Genomic DNA, 20,198 nt, shown 5'->3' with positions numbered 1-20,198 from the left:
GTGCAATCCAATTTTCAATTGTTCTCAGAGGGGATAAGAGACATAGATACTGCACAACGCAAAGATCACTTTGAATTGGGTTTTGTGATGAAGTTAAACAAACAGAACAACCAGAAACGAGACTTACAACAATTCCATGATTCCAGAATGCGTCCAAAACCTCGTTTCAGTTCTTAGTGTCCTAGAGAGCCCCTTTTAAATGCATACCTAGACTCTGGGCAGAGTCACAGATAGTGACTAATAACTTAAATCATCCTTGAAAACAGAGAACACTAAGTTCTCTGTAAGACTGTCTTCTACATGATGCAACCTAACTTTGTGGCCAGTGGCCAAACCATCAGGGAAACGAATTGCCCTCCAACACTTTCCTTTCCTCTGCTTCCGCACAGAAAGACGCCAAAATGCCCAGGGCTGACTCAACAATGATGAAAAGGACCCTTGCCGGGCCAGCCCCATTATAGGCACGGTGAGGAACACACAATGACAACCTCTCTGCTTTCAAAGAATCTGTGGCTCAGCTGAGAGAGACCAGACACCTTCACAAATACCTTGAACACATGGTAGGACATGCCAGAAAGTGCTATGGGCGTTCACGGGCCAGGAAGGGAGCTAAGTTCCAGTGCAGAGATGCCAGGGAAAGCACAGGCCGAGCAGGATCACTGAGCCCGGCCTTGAAGAATGGCTTGACTATTATATGAGGATGAAAATGGAGGCTGGAGGAGGATTGAGGGGAAGAGAGAACAACAGGAGTAAAGCACAGAGCACTTGAAAATAGAGAGCACACAAAAGGCAACACATTAGTGTTTTGTTGAGATGGCTCATCTTTTGGTCAGAATTTGAGAGGGAGAGTCCTTTTTCTAACACAATACCTCAAAGTCCTATTTTACATGATGACATGTGACACAGGCTGCTGTGGTAAACCTTCCATTCCCCATTTCCTTTTGTCTTCATGAGGGAGTACTCAGGGCGCTTACATTCCTTAGAGGTAATGTTTAACCGCACTTTACTCTCCTCCTCTTCTTGAGTAAGGCAGTAACTGATAAGCACAAGTCAAACAGAATTTGAGTAACATTTCCCAGCCAAAGTGGTGACAGTAACCTAGCCATTGCAGCCCAAATACAAATGTATACATTTTGAAAAGTGGAGGAGAAAAGCAAAAGTCTTTTCAGTAAATGGAACTAGAACACATGGACATCCATTAGGAAAAACCAAAATGAACCCCAACCTCTACCTCAAATCATAGGCAAACTTTTATGCAAGATCAATCCTAGACCTACACATAAAACTAAAACCATAAAGCCTCTAGAAGAAAACAAGAGACTCTGTTCTCCACATAGGAGTAGATAAAGGTTTCTTAGGTCATAGAAAGCAAAAATCACTCAAGAAAGAATTGATAAGTTAGACTTCATCAAAATTAAAAATGTCTGTTCATAATGAAACATTTTGGAAATAAGCAGCTGAGCCCATTTTTTTTCCATGGGAAAAAAATTGTTTTGTAAAACCACTATCTAAGTAGACTGGTGGCTGCCAGGGTGGGAGAAAGAAGAACAGGGAGTGATGAAAATGTTCTAGAATTAGTTGCACAACTATGCAAATATACTAAAAATGAAAGAATTGTACAGTTTAAAAAGATGAGATTTAAGTATGTAAATTATCTCCTTAAAATTATTTTAGAGAAACAACAAAACAAACAAAAACATGTATCTGGAAAAGAACTTGTACCCAGAATACATAAAGAAGTTCTATGACTCAAAAAGACAAGCAACCCAAAAAAAAAACTGACAAAAGATTTTGGATGCTTCACAAGGGAAGATACACAAATGCCTAATAATCACCTGAAAAGGAGCCAGGTGAGAGGGCTCACGCCTGTAATCCCAGCGCTTTGAGAGAGGCTGGGCACGGTGGCTTACACTTGGAATCCCAGCACTTTGGGAGGCCGAGGTAGGTGGGTCACCTGAAGGCAACATGGCAAAACCCTGTCTCTACTGACGACAAAAAAATTAGCTGGGCGTGGTGGCGCACACCTGTAGTCCCAGCTACTTGGGAGGCTGATGCAACAAGAATCGCTTGAACTCAGGAGGTGGAGGTTGTGGTGAGCCGAGATTGTACCACTGCACTCCAGCCTGGGGAACAGAGTGAAACTGTGTCTAAAAAAAAAAAAAAAAAATCACTTGAAAAGGTTCTAAATATCATTATTCACCTTCACCAGGATGGTGACCACGAAAAAGACTGATGACACCAAATGTTGGCAAGGATGTAGGAAACTGGAACAAGGCTGCTTTGGTGAAGATTTGCCAATTTTTTATAAAGTTAAACACAAACTAACTTTATGATCTGGCAAGTTTGTTATTAGGTATTTATCCAAGAGAAAAACTTAAGATATACACACAAATTATACACATGGATACATTCATAGCAGATTTATTCCTAATAGCCCAAAATTTAGGAGCTGAAAGAAACAAGGAATAGATCCTTCCCTGGAGGCTCCAGAATGAACTTGCCAACACCCTCATTTCAATGCCCCCAGAACTATAGGAGAATCAATTTGTGCTTTAAGCCACCAAATATGTAGCTTAAACTTGTTACAAACTTAAATTTGTTAATAACAGCAACAGGAAATAAGCAACACAGATTTAATATATTTATGACATAAATATATTTATAAAACACTATGGTGACTAAAAGAAGTCTAGGCAAAAGGGTACACGTCGTATGACTGCATTTCTATGAAACTCTAGACAATCAAAGCTAGCTCAGAAAGCACAGTGGTTGCCTACGTGGCAGGGCATGAGGGAACTTTCTGAGGTGATATGTTCCGTATCTTGATAGGGGTTTGCATAACAGATATGTTATCCAGTTGTCAAAAACCACCAAATAGCACAGTTAGGATCTGTGCATTTTATCATCTGTAAATTTTATCTTGAAAAAAGAGCCATAAGTAAATATTAAACTCTAGTTGATAATAAGCACACTTTAGGGGTAAAGTGTGCTACTATCTGCAACATTGAAATGCAAAGATAAGATGAACTGATGGATGGATAGAGGGATAAACAGATATGTGACAAAGCAAAGAGAGTGAAATGCTAATTGTAGAATCTAGAAGGTGAGTATATGAGTGTTTACTTTACAAGTTTTTCAATTTTCTGTATGTTTGAAATTTTTCAGAATAAAATGTTAGGGGAAACATGGGGGAAACACTCACCATTGTTTTCTTCCTGCATCCAGAGACGAGGATCAGCATATGCGATTTTATTATATCTTTGACGAACGGACTCCTGGTATTTCTTTAAAAAAAAGACAAAAGTTTAATTTATGAGAAAAAATGAGTTTCATTACAAACCAGAACTGGTAAAGATGTAAAAGTTCAGCAGAAACAACTGATACGGACGTATTGCCAGACATGGGCATCTGTCAGGCTAGGAAGTAATTAGCTCATGAGACAAAGTCTAAAATAAAATGAAGCGATCAGCATAAAGGCAGTCCAGCCAGCACTGGCCACTAGAAGCTGCTGCAGTGAGGAGATGTTCTGTAAGTGCCCTGTCCAATACAGTAGCCACTAACTACTGACTCCTTAGAGTGTGTTTAATTTTCATTGATTTGCATTTTAATAAGTGCCTGTGGCTAGTGGCTACTGTTTTGAGCACCCCAGGCCTAGACAACTATTGCCAAGGGGAGATTTCAAGACTGGGGTAAACTGCATTCTTGAAACTTTCAAATCCCCCCCAGAAAAATTGTTTTTCCTCTAATGTTTCTATTTAGCAGCAAAGCAGAAATTAGATTTAATCATGGTGCAATGAAAAAGAAAATGCTGAATTGAGAGTCAGGAGACCTGGATTCTCGTTCTGGCTCTGCCAGGATTTTTTTGTGACCTTGGCCATGTCACTTACTTCCTTATTATACCTCATCTTCCTGCACTGAATAATCCAGGGGTTAGAGTGGGTAAAGCAGTATCACAGAAATTGAAGAAGATAAAATTATCTGTGATCTGACAGGATCACACTACAGCTGGGAAGAGGAGGCAACTGAAGAGTACGTACAAGCTGACAGATGCAAAAGTCTATGATTCCATTTGTGGGCCCGGGCCCTGGTCTCAGAGTTTCTGGAATTACACATCAGTGGTATCAGGGGGATAATAACAATGGTCGCTTACTGGATTACATGGCAAGCAGTGTGCTGAATCCTCTATGCCTCTTTTTATCCTTAAAACTCCCTACTTATCAGAGGGCTTGACAATACCAAGGTCATACAGTTAGTTGGCAATAGAGCAGGGATTTAAAACCGGGACTGTGTGACTCTGACAGATGAAGCTGCAGAGGCATGAGGAGAAATTGCACTCGGCAGAAGCCAGTCCCTAGCGGCGGACCAGACCCGGGGCCCCAGACCTTACTTCCATCTCTTCCATTCTGCGCATCATGATCTCCAGATCTGGGCTATCCTTGCTGTCCTCAACGGTGGCTAAGGTTTCAGACCCCAAGATCTTAGCATGAGTCACAGCCCAGAGCTCATGGGCAGAATCTTCCAAAAAATCATCAAGCCGACGAATGTTGTTGGATTCAAAATCGACAGCGGCAACCTACAAGATGGGGTGGGGTGGGGTGGGGTGGGGAGGAGAGGCGTGGGGTGGATTAGGGGTGGGAAGGCAATATAATGCAAACAGAAAAACATGAAAATTATTGTTAATCGTAATAAACCAACAGCACACAGATCCAAATGGCAGAGTTTCTACGGTAAAACAAGATTCTCCTAAGTCAGTAAGTATCAAAAGCAATAACATCAGAACGATTTTTATCACAGTCATTTAAATGATAGCATTAACCAAGTAATACCATGATTGTCCATGTAAATTATCATTATCATCTGTTTTTCCAGTTGGTAGAACAAATATCTTCTTTTTGCTACATTCAGGAGAATGTCCAATATTTTACACATCACACATTCCAGAGGATGTAACGATTCTCTTTTGGTGCAGTGCTTCTGTGAAAACGTCTGTTCATAAGACATCACAAAGTTCAGGATTCTTTGTCTTTGAAACTCTGTACCTATCGTCTGGGAGAGCTATACCAGCCTTTCTTGACCTGCTATGTTGTACATTCAAAAAGCACTTTCCAGTTTCCAAAGCAATTTTACATGCTCTGTATTTCTCTTGATTTGAATACATGTTTATAATCTGCCCTGAAAGAGGCTTTTGTAAAGAATGTTTGCTGGGGGAATTAATTATATCAGGCAATGGGATGAAATATTTCTAGAATTAAATTCTGGTTCTGCCCACTCATAAGCCTGCAACTTTGGGCAAGTTTACTCGACCTCTCCGGGCCTCAATCCTCTCATGTGTAATATGGAAATAATCTTGTATTTCAGAGCTGTAGGGATTTCATAAGAGCTTGCATGTTGAGACACTTAGCATAGTGCTGGGCATGAAATAAGACACTCAATGAATGGTTACAGCTACAGCAATTTAAGAAACCTTTAATGATTCACAGAAGAAAATGTTAATGGCCAATAAAGATATGAAAAAATGTTCAACCTTCATCAAAGTTAAATAAAAATCAAACTCAATAACCAATATAATAAAATTACAAAAATATCAGAGACAACCGATAATGCTTGCATGTGTATATTTTCCATCTATAAAGAATGGACCACCAAAAATACTATGTCCCATCAAAAAAGATAAGGAAGGTCTCAATGCAATGACACAAAAAGAGCACAAAAATATATTATAAATAAAGAAGCAGAATATAGAACAGCAATCGGCACCTGCTTGTGGGGAGGTGTAACTTTTCATATACTTCTTCTGAATTATTTAAAATTTTGGCCATATGCATGTATAACTTTTAATTCTAACATAACTCATACATTTTAGAAAAATATATATTTCATGTGCAAGTTTAGTTAATGACAATAGTAGCAGCAATAGACAGATATGTTACAATGGTACCTTTACAAGAGCTTTTTCTGGATATGAGAGAAAATCTTGCCTATAAGTAAATCTACAGAGAGTTGTATTTTACTTGCAAATGTCTCCTCCATTTTAAAGATGAGAACACAGAGAATTTGTGTTCAAGGTCTCCCAGCTCTTTTGTAAGTTAACATAGTAAAAACAGTTTTCTCCTTCACCATGCCAACTTTGATGAGTTTGTTTGCTTTTGTTTGTTTTCATTCAATTTGTAAACACTGACTCTTGATGGTGCTGCCTGGAATACTCTGCAGTGAAGCTGCTATTTAACAGCCCAGCATTCTAAATACTAGAGAGTTACTTTTCTGTTTCAATAAATTGTGTTAAACATCATGTAATGCCTACAAAATAATTCTAATATACAAGGCTGATCACTCCTAGTATACTCAAACATGTCTATTTCACTGCCAGCATTCATAATCACTTCCTTTTCCTTTCATATTAAAGTGCAGTATGGAGTGGCCTCTCTGGGTTAAATGTTAGCCTCACTATTCCTCTAGAAAAAAAAATATATATATCATTTAGTGGCCAAGCTGCATAAAACACCAAGCCATAACACAGTTAAATCTGTAATGGCCAAATGTTGACTTTTAGCTTTCAGTCTTAGAAGCCTCACCTCACATCAGATTATGTCATAAAACCTTGGAACGATAAAGTCATAATCACAGAGATTATGAAAATATGTTACAGCTGAAATATTGCTTAATAATCAGAACAGGGACACATTCTTGAAATCTACCTTCTTCCTGTCCCTAAGGTCACTGGGCCAATGGAGCTTCATTCCAATTTCCTTCTGCTCTGAAACCTAAGAAGGAAGTTGGAATGAAGCTTCCTTTCCTTGCTCTGGGCAATTAAAGCAATAAATATCTTTCTAAACTCCACAAAGATTAAATGGATGTAACCTGCACCTTCTGCTCTGCAGCTCTAAGTCTAGGCAAGGCAGAAACATTTCTACAAATATTAAAAACAGGTCCTCCAGAGGAAGAGTACAGAGTGGACAACAAGAAAATGTGTTTTTATTTTTCTCAAATGTTTTCATTTCTTTCCTGGGCCACCTTTTTCTCTCTACTAGGCCAGATACTGGTCACATATTAGGCACTCAAAACATGCTTGCCTAACAATAAATATTAGGCCCCAAGTATAAAGAAAATTAGGACAGTAATGAGTGAAACTAGGCTGAACGAAAGGAAATGAGGGCAGCCATTCTTCTGCCGCAGGCCATCAACATTCAGGGCCACACAGGGCACCGACACTCTGTGATCCAGAGGGACAGAGCCACTAACACAAACCTGTGGCTCTAAGATTTCTGTGCCCTGTTTGCAAAGCTGACCTAAGTCTAAATACTAAAAATACACTGGAAGAATTAACATGCCAAATGTGAAAAATAATATTCATACTTCTCGAGCAGGATAATCAAGTGTTTGCAAAGTAATCTGTATTTCATTTCCATTACAACTAAAGACATTATCAAGCAATAATACCAGAACGCCAGCACCACACAACGCATACCTCCTGTGCAGGCTGGGCTGTCGCTGTGTTTACTGACGAGCCATCCTTCAAATGAGTATGTGCTTCTGTAGCAGAATTGACTCTCTATTAAAACAGACAAATACATTCATGGAGTATAAAAACTTACAGCTCCTATTAGTACAAATGAATTCTATTACCAGAATAACTTGTGTGGAACGATTCATCAGCTTTAGCTACATTAGACTTTTTGCAGCAATTCCAAGCACTTTGTCTTCATGGAAACAAATGCCACGTGTTGATCTTGGCTTTCCAGCCTTTTTCTTCCCTCAACTCTGTAAACACTGTCAGAATAGCTGCATGCTTTATGCAAGTCATTCAACTTCCCTGTTCCACAGCTTCCTCAATGATCAAATGAGGAAGTTGAACTACTTGATTTCTTTTTCTTTTTTTCTTCAGCTAGTCTACAGCTCAAGACTACTTGATTTCTAAGAGTCTTCCTAGTTCTATGCTACTGAGATTTCCATGGACTCTAATACAAATTTAACATTTCTCTAACTAAGAACAGACAAGTTCAGTGGCCTATTTAGGGATCCCGAATGTCATTCATCCCAATTAAATTTACAATATTCTTCTGTGGCCTCATCTAGTCATACACACAAGTTTGTTTCTATTTACAGGGTGGATCTACAGGGTCTGGCTACAGAATTGAGCTTACTGCTTATGGGAGGATGGCACAACCTCTTGGTGAGACCATCTATAATTTCATCCTCAAGAAAGTACTGGATTGTGCACAGAAGCTGTCCTAACATCTTTCTCCTTTGGAAAAATAGAGCCCATCATTCCAAACCACTGAGCTGAAAAAACACAGTATTCGAGTGAAAGCTGCTATTGGAACACTGACTTCACCAACAGATCTATTTCATTTGGAACAGGGATTACAATCCCAACTTGTTTCCCAAACTAAAATCTCAACTTTCTCAAAAGGAGGACTTTCCCCCTGTCCCTTTATCTCTATCCCGTCTCCACAATGGAGGGCACATCAGTAGTGTGTGGTGGTCTGGGGGTATCTTCCAGCTGCCACAGAGACACTTAGCCCTATAAAGGATCAATGAAACCTCTGTAGCAACTCATTTTAAATCTAGAACTTCCAAAAAGCAAGCAAATGAAATGAACTAGATTACCTGGGCCTTGATCAAGAGAGGCTTCAAACGATCCAGAACTGCCTCCTCTACCTTGTCTGCTAACTGGGTGGCAGAAACACTATTTAGAAAAAAAATTGAAAATTAAAATCAAAGGCAATAAAATATCCTATTTTGCATATTTATTTACCACTCCAGGTGAAGGGAGATAAAATGACCATGAGCTTCTCTAACCCTTCATGGCCACACCAATCTCCTGGGGATCTTGTGAAAATGCAGATTCCAATTCAGCTGGTCTGAGTAAGGCCTGAGAGTCTGCATTTCCAACAAGCTCCTAGGTGATGCGACAGTGCTGGTCCTAGGCCTTACTTTATGCACAAAGATTTAGGTAACATCTGAAGTGTGTTAGGCACTCAGTACACTTTAAAAAAATAATGGTTGCCATTAACAGCTAAAGAGGATAGTAAACTGAACAAGAGAAACTAATTTTGTTCCCTCTCCAAATTCCACTAAAACAACCACAGAGTTAGCTTTACACCCACAAGGATAAGGAAGAAAAAAATGGTGCTGGAAAACAAAGGACAAAAGCGGTAACTAACTTAGCTGAACTGAGGAAGCTGACTTCTCCCATCCAAGTACTAACCAGGCCCGACCCTGTTTAGCTTCCGAGATCAGACGAGACCGGGTGCAGTCAGGGTGGTATGGCCATAGACAGGAAGTTGACTTCTAAGGCCAGTAGTGGGAAAAACCAGAACCCACACAATTTGTACTGCTGACTTAATCAGGCACACGACTGGTAGTACCAGGTACATCTAGGCCTGGGCTAAGCTGGGAGGGGGTGGTTTAAAAACTGACGAGAAGAGCCAAATGACGTTTGAGAAATTAGACTCCTAGATCCCTTTCCCTACTTCACACACTATACAGCCGCCTCTTTCCAACTCTAGGAGAAGTCTGATGGCTCATTCTCTGTGTGAAGGTCTCTTGACTAGGGGCACCCAATCACAGTTGAGGCTGTAGGTACCATACCGAAAAGAGGCGGGGGTCACGTATGCAGGCTGAATGCTGTGTTATTAGACTCACAGCCCCCTTCCCCAGCTCGGCTCCTAGGATAGCAACATCCTGATTCTTACTCTCTGGGCCAAAGATCAGAAAACTTCTCCGGGCAGTCTGACCCAGGCCAAAGGAAAGACCTGAAGACCAACCTAAGTGTCCTTAACAAATAGTCCAGGTGTTTCTTTCATCAGACGGTGCTGGAATAGCCAGATATCCATTAAAGAAAATGAATTTTGATCAGTATTTCATCTCATAAACAAAAATTAATTCTAAATGAATCATAGAAATAAAAATAAATGGTAAAACTATAAAGCACTTAAAGGAAAATATAAGAGAAAATCCTTGAGACCCTAACATAGGCAATGGTTTCTTAGCTAGTTCACCAAGAATGACTAACCAGAAAAGAAAAATTGATAAACTGGTCTTAATCAGAATTTAACACTTTTAGTCATCAAAAGACACCATTACGAAGATCTGTGGGTGGGCCATAGTATTGCGAGAAAATATCTGCTGCACACATATCTGGCAAGGGGCTCATATCCAGAAAATACAAAGAACTCAAATCAACACTTAAAAAAAACTCTAATGGGCAAAAGACTTGAACCGACACTTCACAATAAGCGCTAGAAAAGGTGCCCAACATCATTCGTCAAGGAAACACAAATTAAAATCACAAGGAGATCCCACCACATTCTTACCAGAATCACTAAAAGACTGACAAGCTCAATTGTTAGCAAGGATGTGAAACCAGTAGAAACGAATTCGCATGCACTGCTGATGGGAGTAAAAAATGCTACTACTCTGGAAAATGTATATGGCTTGTTTAATAAAATTAAACAACTGCCTATCCTATTACCCAGAAATTATACTCCTAGGCATTTACCCAAGAGAAATGAAAGCATATATCTACAAAAAGCCTTGTGCAGGAATGTCTGTACCAGCTTGATTCATACTAACTATAAATGGGAAAGCCCAAATGTCAATTCACAAGAGAATGAACAAACAGAATGTGGTGTATTCCCACATTGGAATACTACTCTGCACTAATATGGATGAACTATGCTGATGCACACACAACGTGGATGAATTGCAAACATTTTCTTGAGCAAAAGAAGCCAGACACAATGGGGTAGATCTTGATAATTCTACTCATATAAAGTCTGAACAGACAAAGCTACTTACAGTAAAAGAAATCAAAGCAGCTGCCTCTGTGAGGGATGGGGGTGTGGAGTAGAGAACGACCAAGAAGGACATGTGGGAACTTTCTAGGTTGAAGTACAAATTATCTATCTTGATTAGTGTTTTGGTTACCCAGGGATATACATTTGTCAAAATTCATTGAACTGTACCTTTAAGTTCTTTGCATTTTACTATATGTAAATTATACCACAATAGAAACAATTATTTTAAAAACCAAAATACAAATGGCAACCCACATACTCTGTTTTTGATCAGTAATCACTCCCCCTACATTTAAACATGAGAAGATAGCCAAGATTACTAGGTATCTGAGGAGGGAAAGAAAAAGATTATGTAGGTCAAAAGGCAGGGGAAACGTGTAAATATATTCAGAAAGAGAACAGCACTGTATCCATAAAGAAGGATATGAGACTACTGAGTAAGAGATATTTGGAGAATATAACAGAGCTCTCAACATTTTTTAAATTTTAAAATTTAAACACTGTGGCAGAAATCACAAGCTCAATAGGTTAAACGTTAAAGTTGGAGGAAATCTCCTACTGAGGGAGGGTAGGGGTGGAGGTAGAACCGGAGAAAGAGAGAAAGAAAACAGGAAGAAACAGATAAGAAAATCAGAGGACCAAACAAAGAAGTCCAATATCAAAGAACAGGCGTTCCAGAAAGAATAGAGAAAACAGAGACAAGAAAAAAAAAAGTACAAAATAAAGCACGAAAACTTCTCAGAATTAAAGGAAATAAACTGCCAGGCTGAAAGGTCTACTGATGAATGAAAACACACCCATAATTAAGTCCTATCATTATGAATTTGAGCTACCCAGGGGAGAAGGCAGAGTCCGTGAGTCTCCAGAGAAGGATCAAAAGCAATTCTGATTTCTCACTGGAAATAAGACAATGAGCAGAAATGCTCAGATTTTTGCTTCTGAAGAGATTGAAAAAATGTACTTTCCCCTCTTCTTCCTGTTAATTACAACTAAGAATCCTGGACATTAAATACACGCAAACCTAAGAGGACTTGGAGAGAAGTAGAGAAGGCACATCACCTCGGGACACTGGGACCAAAAGAATGACAGAGCAGTGAGTTCTCTGGGATTTCTCTTTGCCTCATATATCCCAGAGTAGGTACCGGAGAAGCCGGCAACCCAAACACCAATAGGCACAGACAAAAAAGAAGTCTCCAATGCAAATAAAGTCTGCTCTCTCTATCAAAAGAACCAAGAAAGGGGCAGCCTAGAAAGATGGAAAACTTAGAAAATAACTGCTCGACTGCAGCCAAACACTGCAGAAAAACCCACGGCCACATGCCAGCAAAGACTGAGTGGAGAGCAAACAAGTACATGAAAAGATGTTCAGAGGTCACTATACACCCATCAGAACGCCTACAGGAAAGCAGAATGACACACCAAGTGTGGGCAGAAATGCGGAACAACTGGATCCCTCCAACACTGCTGGTGGGAACAGACAGAGCCGCTCTGGAAAACAGGATGGCAGTTTGGAAGAAAACAAAACAAACCACCACTAGCACACAACCCAGCAACTGCCCTCTGGGCATTTATCCAGGAAAAAAGGAAAACTTACGTTCACACAAATACGTGTACACAACTGTTTACAGAACTGTATGCGTAATAGCCCCACACTGGAAAGAACTCAGGTGTTCTTTTTTTTTTTTTTTTGAGACAGGGTCTTGCTCTGTTGCCCAGGCTGGAGTGCAGCGGCATGACCGTGACTCACTGCAGCCTCGACTTCCCAGGATCAAGTGATTCTCCCACTTCAGCCTCCCAAATAGCTGGGACCACAGGCTCAGATGTTCTTGAAGAGGTACATGGTTAAACTACGGTTTGTTTGTATCCACACCATGAATACTACTCAGCAACAAAAGGGATGAACCACTGACACATGTGATGAGCTCCACGAATTCCCAGAGAATGATGTAAAGAAAAGAAGTCCCCGAAAGTTACATACTATACAATTCCACTTATAATAACACTCTTGAAATAACAAAATTATAGACAGGGAGAGCAGATGAGTGGTTGCCAGGAGATATTTAGCCAAGCAGTGAATGGGGGTAGGAGAGAAGTGCGTGTGGCAACATGAGGGCTCCTGGGGGTGGGAAGGTTCTGTATCTGGACTATACCAATGTTAATATCCTGGTTGTAGTACTGAGATGTATTTTCCCAAGAGGCTACCATTTGGGGAAACTGGGTCTTCGTGTGACTCTATGATTACCTCACAGTAAGAAGTTTAATTAAAAACTTCCAATAAAAATAATCTTCTATACCCAGTAAGGTTACCAGCAAATATGAGAGTAGTAAGGTTTATCAGCAAACAAAGACATTTTCAGACCTAAAAGGTCTGAAAGGATTTATTCCCATTATCGTTTCTCAAGAAGCTAAATTAAGCAGAGTGTGGTGCCCTATGCCTAATCCCAGCACTCTGGGAGGCCAAGGCGGGAGGGTCACTTGAGCCCAGGAGTTCAAGACCAGCCTGGGCAACATAGTGAGACCTTGTCTCTAATTAAAAAAAAAAAAAAGAAGCAGTTACAATAGCACGTGCTCCATCAAAACAAGCAAGTAAACTGAAGAAGATTACAACACAATATGGGAAATGGGAGGTCTAAGCCTAGATTCCTGGCTTGTCTTGCCCTTTTGCTGATGAAGTTTCTGCTACTCCCTGCAGACCTGCTGTCTGCTAAGGATACTCATCCCATCCCCACAGTAGCTGACCAGAACGAGCCGAGAAGCCGTGTGTTACAGCGCAGCCCCTCTCCTGACAAGGCTTCCTCCCGAAGTCCAACGGACCTGGCTCACCGACAGGCCCCCCAGATGGAGGACGCCCTGTGTGCGCAGGACTCACTCCTGACCCTGCTCAGTGACCTCCTGAGTGGGGCACCTACAAATACTCATGAAAGCACAAATCAGATTAAGATCCAGACTCTGTTCAACCTGTCTTCCCCTAGGAGTCTTCATCTCATACTACCAGCAACACTGCCCCTTTGCATGTTCAGTTAGATTTGTGCCTGTTTCTCAGTTTTTAAAATTAAACAAGATATTGTTAGGGATACACACATAGATGACAGATTTATGAAGAAGACTAATGAAAAAATCAACACAAGAATCAGGACAGTGGCTGCCTCTGGGGGGAAAGGGGATACAACTGAGGAGGGATATGCTGGAAACTTCTGTAGCAGTGGCAATGGTTGATTTCTTGGCTTACGATGGCGGTGCGTGGATGATCATTCTGTAATATTTTGGATTGCATATGTGCATTTAGTATGTTCTTCTGTGTGTGTGGTATGTTTAATTTTTGAAGTAAAAACACACAGAGGAATAAACGGGACACAGAGGATGAAGCTTTTGCTATATGGCCCAAACGACAAGTGCGTAAGAGTCACAGAGAATCAAATTTCAGCACAGCCTAAGGTCACACCTTCTTAGCGATAAATGACCATGAAACGGATTCCCTCAGACAGCAGTGACTATCCCATCACAGAGGGTGTGTGTAAATACACTGGACAGTTCCTCAGTGGAGATAGTAGAGAGGAGCCAAAAGCATCAGCTCTGGGGAAAAGATCCTTCAAATCCCAAGATTCTGGGATTGTATGACTTGAAATCTTTACTACAGACAAAAAGTCTTGGCCTTCTAACGATATACCCACAGCCCTTCTAACCTGAGACTGAACACTACATCATGAATGGTGACAGAATGCACACAGGTTTCACAGAGTATTCTGTTAATGTGACCATAGGGTGAACTATCAGAGTTGGAAAAATGAGGCAATTGCAGCAGCAGCTGGACTAAATCTTTTAACAAGCTTCTTTACTCCGATAGTGCCCACAGTCTTGAAAACACTTATGGAGTGAATAGAAAAAGGGAACCACATTGGAAAACCATAGCCTGCATTCAAGCTAACACATGAAACTAAAGTAGCTATATGTTGATTCACATGAGCAGAATATGTACGTGCATCATACTAATCTTCTGCCCTTGGAAGGGCTGACATCTGGCTAGAGAAAAGTACCTTTGAGGGCAGTCCAAACAAATACACATAAGACTCTGATCTTTCAGACAGAACTTCTCCACAATTAAGTATTTTTTTTCAGTTCTCCTCCAAACTCCACACAAAACAGGCATTTCCTAGCAAAAAATATGGTATAATATACAGGTAGACAAGCAAGTATTCATTCATTCATGTAATGAAGTTAAGCCTTAACAGTCCAGGTTGGTTGCTAGATCTAGATCAATTAGAACAGGCAAACATCCACTATTCTTCCTAAGAAGGAAACACATACCTCAATTTTTGGAGTCTATCCATTTCTTCGGCTTTGAGCTCATTCAGTTCCTTTGTTCTTCTAGAAGTTTCAGCATCAAGCCAGTCAAGCCTAGAGAACAGTATCAAGAGTCACCCCAACTCACCTCAAGGCAGAGTAAGGACTCCCCTGAGCTCCAGTCTTGGCTCCCCACTTGGCTTCTTAAGTGACTTCATAGTCTTTTAAGGAGGTAGAAAGCCAATACACATAAGGAGTGTAGCTAGGCCTAAATAATCTCTATTTACCATAATGTATAGAGATGTAGAACAGGCCTGCTTACCTTTTCCTGCCTCAGGAGCAAATATTTACCTCTGTTTTTGCATGTTGTCAATTTCCTTGGCTTTTAATTCTTCTAGTTCCTTCAATCTTTTGGAAGTTTCAGCATCAAGCCAAGCGAGCCTAGCAGACAGTCAAGAGTCAAACCAATTCTGCCTCGACACTGCAGGGTGCCATCATCACAGAAACAGACCAGAAGTCAGGATCCCTGCAGAGCACCAATCCTGGCTCTATTAAGGTACTCAGTAGGTAACATAACCTCTCCGTACCCCTAAAGCTCTCTAGAACGTGTTCCATGTCAAAAGACATTGATGCACAACGCAATGAGAACCTGTCTCAAAGGTTCTCAAGAAAACTAGCTATCACTTGTACTTAGGGTTTCTTATTAGACTCAAACAAAACCCTTGCTATACCTTCAAGTTCAGACAAACAGTGAGCCCCCAGGAGCCATACAGGCATAGTGAAGTCAAATAAAAACAAAAAGGAAAAGTTAACTGTGAACAACTCTGTTGTACGTAAAAGTGCTTTGATTCCTTTGGTTTTGGATATATGAATATTGTCAAATTATTTAATGGACTGCTTTCATTTTTACTTTCCCATAATTGTAAGAACAATTTCAGCCAAATGAATACAGAGAAACCTGTTTTCACTGCTCTCTTCCTATGGAATGTTCTCATCTCATTTCCCATATTGAAATCCTGCCTGTTCTTCTGGTCCTAGTTTAATTTCCATCTGCATCCATGAAGCCTAGACCTCTGCAGCAAGAAGTAACGCTCTCCCCTTTCTAAACTCTCTCAGTTCCTAGGTTACATACCATGTTCTATCTTAAATTATAGTTAACTACATAACTTCTCTATTGACTATAAATAAGCAAGGGCTGGGATTATGGCCTTTTTGCCCTTTTTAAAGTCTCCATAGAGCTCATAACAGTGTCATATACAAAACTAGCAACTGATATATAATTGACACATATATAATTTATGAATGAATAAGAAAAAATAGAAGAGCTCACTATAAGCTACATAGTTTGACTGAAAACTTTAATAAACTACATTTTATGTATTTATTCTATTTTTTAAAAATAATCTACATTTTAAATAACCAACTTTAAACATAGGAAAGAGAAGAAAGGGATCACTTCCATGTCTATGTAAAAGGAGCTCTTTAATTCTCAAAGATCTGAAAAACACCAGCACAAACCTGGCTGCTTCGTGCTCAACAGCACCTGTCAGGTGATTTTCCTCTTGAGGACCTTCTGGCTGGAGAGGCTCTTTGGTGGCATCTCTGGGGCTAGATTTCACCTTTAGCCATGCGGCACTGAAAAAAATAGAAAAGCATACCTTTGTCATCATTCGCTCTGTATCCAATGACTCATCCAAGTAGGTGCCAGCTCAGAGACGACAACAGCATTAAATTAATGGTGATCTGTAGCACGGGGCCCTACAGTAGAAGCTGAATGTGAAGAAAAGTAAGATCCTCTTGCACTCAGGTGCAGTGTCAAAGGGGAGAAATTCTTCTTTGCTTCAAAGAAGCCATCACCATTTTAAATGAGAAACAGTGATCAATTACAGAATATTGGGTGAGTGTCAACAAAACTCTGTTACAATATATAAATTTGGATCACTAATTACATTGCATATTATAAGGCAACTCTGTATCTTTACAAGGCCCAACAGCACTGTGAGCCTGGAAGCCTCACCCACCCTCCTCTACCCACCACACATGCACTCTAAAAGACAGTCCACTGTACATTTGGTCTGTAATACAAACTTCAGCCATTGAGCTTACCAACTGAATGTACATCTCCATATTAATACTTGTATACAAAAATACAGAAAACAGAATAGAGTAATAAAAACAAAAAAAGCACATTATGAAATCAGAAGACCTGATTTTAGGTCTGGCTGTTACATGAATAAGACATTAAATTATCTAAACATTGTTTCCTTAACTTGAAAATAAGAGTGGATGAATGAGCACAGCCATTCCTTCACATTCACCTGGAATCTTAGGGAGCTTCTCTTCCACCGGGCTGCTCACCCTGACTTCTGATGGCTCCAAAGACAGAACCCTGCAATTACCCATCTTCTCCCTTGTTCTCCCCTGACATCACTGCTTTTTACTTCTTCCTTTCTTCCGTCCCACCTCCTGGTCCTTTCCATTGTGTTTTCAAGAACTACTGTCTCACAGTAAACAAGCTCCCCTTTATCTTCAACCGATTCCCCCAAAGATTATTTCCACCTAACCGGACCCTGCTCCTCTCCTCTCTAACCCTGTGGAATGGCAGCTTCTCATTCTAATGTGCTCCGAATGGGCATGACAAGACAGTAACGTCAACATTACCCTAATTGCTCCCTGCAGCTAAGACAGTGTTGGTGAGATCTATATGGCTTTATAGTTCATAATTATCTTGACTTAGGAGTTAGAATTATTTTAATATATTTATTTACTCAGCAAAGATATACTGAATGCCTACTATGTGCCTAGCACTGGACATTCAAATATAAAAAAGACACAGTCCCTGGCCTAGTTACTAGAATCTATTGGCAGAAGAGACAAGTGAAGGGAAGCCCACCATCTTCCATACAATCACACATGTCCCGGTGTTGGGGTGGCCCATGGAAGGGTGTTCCAACCACAGTCAGGCAGAAGAAGGAACTAGCAAGCTTCCGGACAAAGACTTCTCATGTATGACTCACCCAAAAAAGCATTTCTGTTTAATGGAAAAAATTAAGGCTATTACTTCATTTGCTCCTTATAAGCTATAGGTTGCCTTTGATATGTGGAGGAAAAAGAGAATCACATACACAAACGGTCCCTTGAGTTTTCACATACCATTTAGGAGACGCTGGTGGGGATGTGGGATTTGGGGGTATCCATGGTGCCTTGCGGACTTTCACAGGCTGCCGGTTCATTTTTAATCTGGATGAAACTGTTGTCTGCTGCACTCTGCTTTTACTGTGAAGTTGGCTTTGTCTACTTCTTTCAGCTTTGCGGAGTCCCTGTGAAAGATAAGTAAGAATTATAAAGCCAAACAAGCATCAAAGAAACTATGGTTTCAACCTCTGACTCACTGAAGCTCCAAGTTCTCCATGTTATTCATGTATCGATTCAGAAAAACCTGAGTAGAAAGCACTGTGGCAGAAATTTGGGGGAGGGTGTAAATTTCATTGAAACAACCATGGTAGGGGGCGGGGTGGAGGGTGTGGAATTGAAATCCCTGGCTCTGCCTGACACCTTTAAACATATAAACAATATATAAAATACATTTTTATTTATTTACAATTAGTTTCCTAAACAAAAAAAAATTCATATCATATTGTTAAACTATTTTTCTTTTTTCTTTTCTTTTTTTGTTTTTAAGAGACAGGGTCTCACTCTGATGCCCCAGCTGGAGTGCAGAGGTATGATCATAGCTCACTGCAGCCTCAAACTCCTGGGCTCAAGTGATTTTCCTGCCTTAGCCTCCTGAGTAGCTGGGATCACAGGTGTGAGATACCATGTGAAATAACAGGTTTGGCTAATTTTTTATTTTTTGTAGAGCCAGGGTCTCACTGTGTTGCCCAGGCTGGTCTAGAATTCCTGGGCTCAAGTAATGTGTAAAACGTTCTTCGTTAAAATACTTAACCTCTCTGGGCCTTAGGTCTAAATAGAATGAATACAGCTACTTAAAAAATGTTATAGAGAATGAGGCTCTGTCTCTGGAGAAGAGCACCCATTTGAATTCTTACAGGTTCAACCTTGACATCTCGATGATTCATCGCCGCCCCCTGCCATAGAAGTTTGGGAATAAACAGACTTGATCCTAATCCATTATCTGTCAATATCTTGTGGTAAGTGCTAACTCTCCTTTTCTGGAGGTCACCTGAAAATAAACAGATTTGCTATAGAAGCCTTTGGGCAAAGCCACCAAATGTCACTAATACAATAAGGGTATTCGACCAGGAGGTGGTCTTTTAGCCAGTTTTCCACTGATAGGGCCATAAGTAAGTTTTAAACAGAAGTTTAAAATATAACGTAGTTTTAAACCAAGTTGTACCCTGCTGGCTCCCAAAGCCGTATTAGAAAGCATTCACCCTAGGATGCCCTTTTAATATGCAGTAATTATTCTTGATCGATATTTATCTTCAGTAGGAACTAATTTTTTTTTTTTTTTCTTTAACACAGGGTCTTACTCTGCTGCCCAGGCTGGAGTACAGTGGCTCGATCATAGCTCACTGCAGCTTCAAACTCCTGGGATCAAGTGATCTTCCTGCCTCAGGCTCCCAAATAGCTGGGACTACAGGCATGAGTTACCACACCTCGCTAATTTTGTTTTTAGTAGAGATGGGGTCTCAATATGTTGCCCAGGCTAGTCTTAAACTCCTGGCCTCAAGCAATCCTCTCGCTTCCCAAAGTACTGGGATTATAGGCCTGAGCCACCACACCCGGCAGGAACCAAATCTTAATCCCCTCAAATCTCACACTTCCAAACCAGAAGTGGAAAAAAACTGAATTTTAAAATCTCCTGCCCAATTAGGATATTGGTATCATATTAGTTAGGATCTTACCAAAGCAGGAATAGAAAGAATTCTCTATTCTAGTAACAATATTAAAAATTGTTATGTTTTTGTAAAATATATGAACGACTTAAATAGCCAGACTCAAGGACTGTTAGCATCCAACTGCCTGAGAACTGGCTCCACCACATACCAGTTTCTGTGGCCTTGACAACGTCAGATTAATACGAATGGGCCAAAAGAAAGGAACGATTTCATACTTGCTGCCGTGCTGGCGCCAGTGTATCTTTCTTCCTAAATG

General features: G+C 40.3%; 1 protein-coding gene across 3 annotated transcripts in view; it reads right to left on the bottom strand.

Annotated features, from left to right (window-relative positions):
• The window catches only part of KIAA0753 (KIAA0753 ortholog), a 65,506-nt gene that overhangs the window by 14,054 nt on the left and 31,254 nt on the right, over positions 1-20,198 (bottom strand). For all 3 annotated transcript variants that reach the window (XM_011994648.1, XM_011994650.1, XM_011994649.1), the window contains 8 exons: positions 18,234-18,400; positions 16,599-16,715; positions 15,432-15,521; positions 15,105-15,194; positions 8,608-8,686; positions 7,466-7,549; positions 4,388-4,573; positions 3,203-3,284 (listed from right to left, as the gene is read on the bottom strand). In XM_011994648.1, the coding sequence (XP_011850038.1) occupies positions 3,203-3,284; positions 4,388-4,573; positions 7,466-7,549; positions 8,608-8,686; positions 15,105-15,194; positions 15,432-15,521; positions 16,599-16,715; positions 18,234-18,400 (895 nt within the window). The remainder of the gene's footprint in view (positions 1-3,202; positions 3,285-4,387; positions 4,574-7,465; positions 7,550-8,607; positions 8,687-15,104; positions 15,195-15,431; positions 15,522-16,598; positions 16,716-18,233; positions 18,401-20,198) is intronic.

This window comes from Mandrillus leucophaeus, unplaced genomic scaffold (assembly GCF_000951045.1).
Source record: "Mandrillus leucophaeus isolate KB7577 unplaced genomic scaffold, Mleu.le_1.0 Scaffold46, whole genome shotgun sequence".
NCBI classification, from domain to species: Eukaryota; Metazoa; Chordata; class Mammalia; order Primates; family Cercopithecidae; genus Mandrillus; species Mandrillus leucophaeus.
The sequence above is the reverse complement of the archived record's forward strand: the minus strand, read 5'-3'. Positions and strand labels throughout refer to the sequence as shown.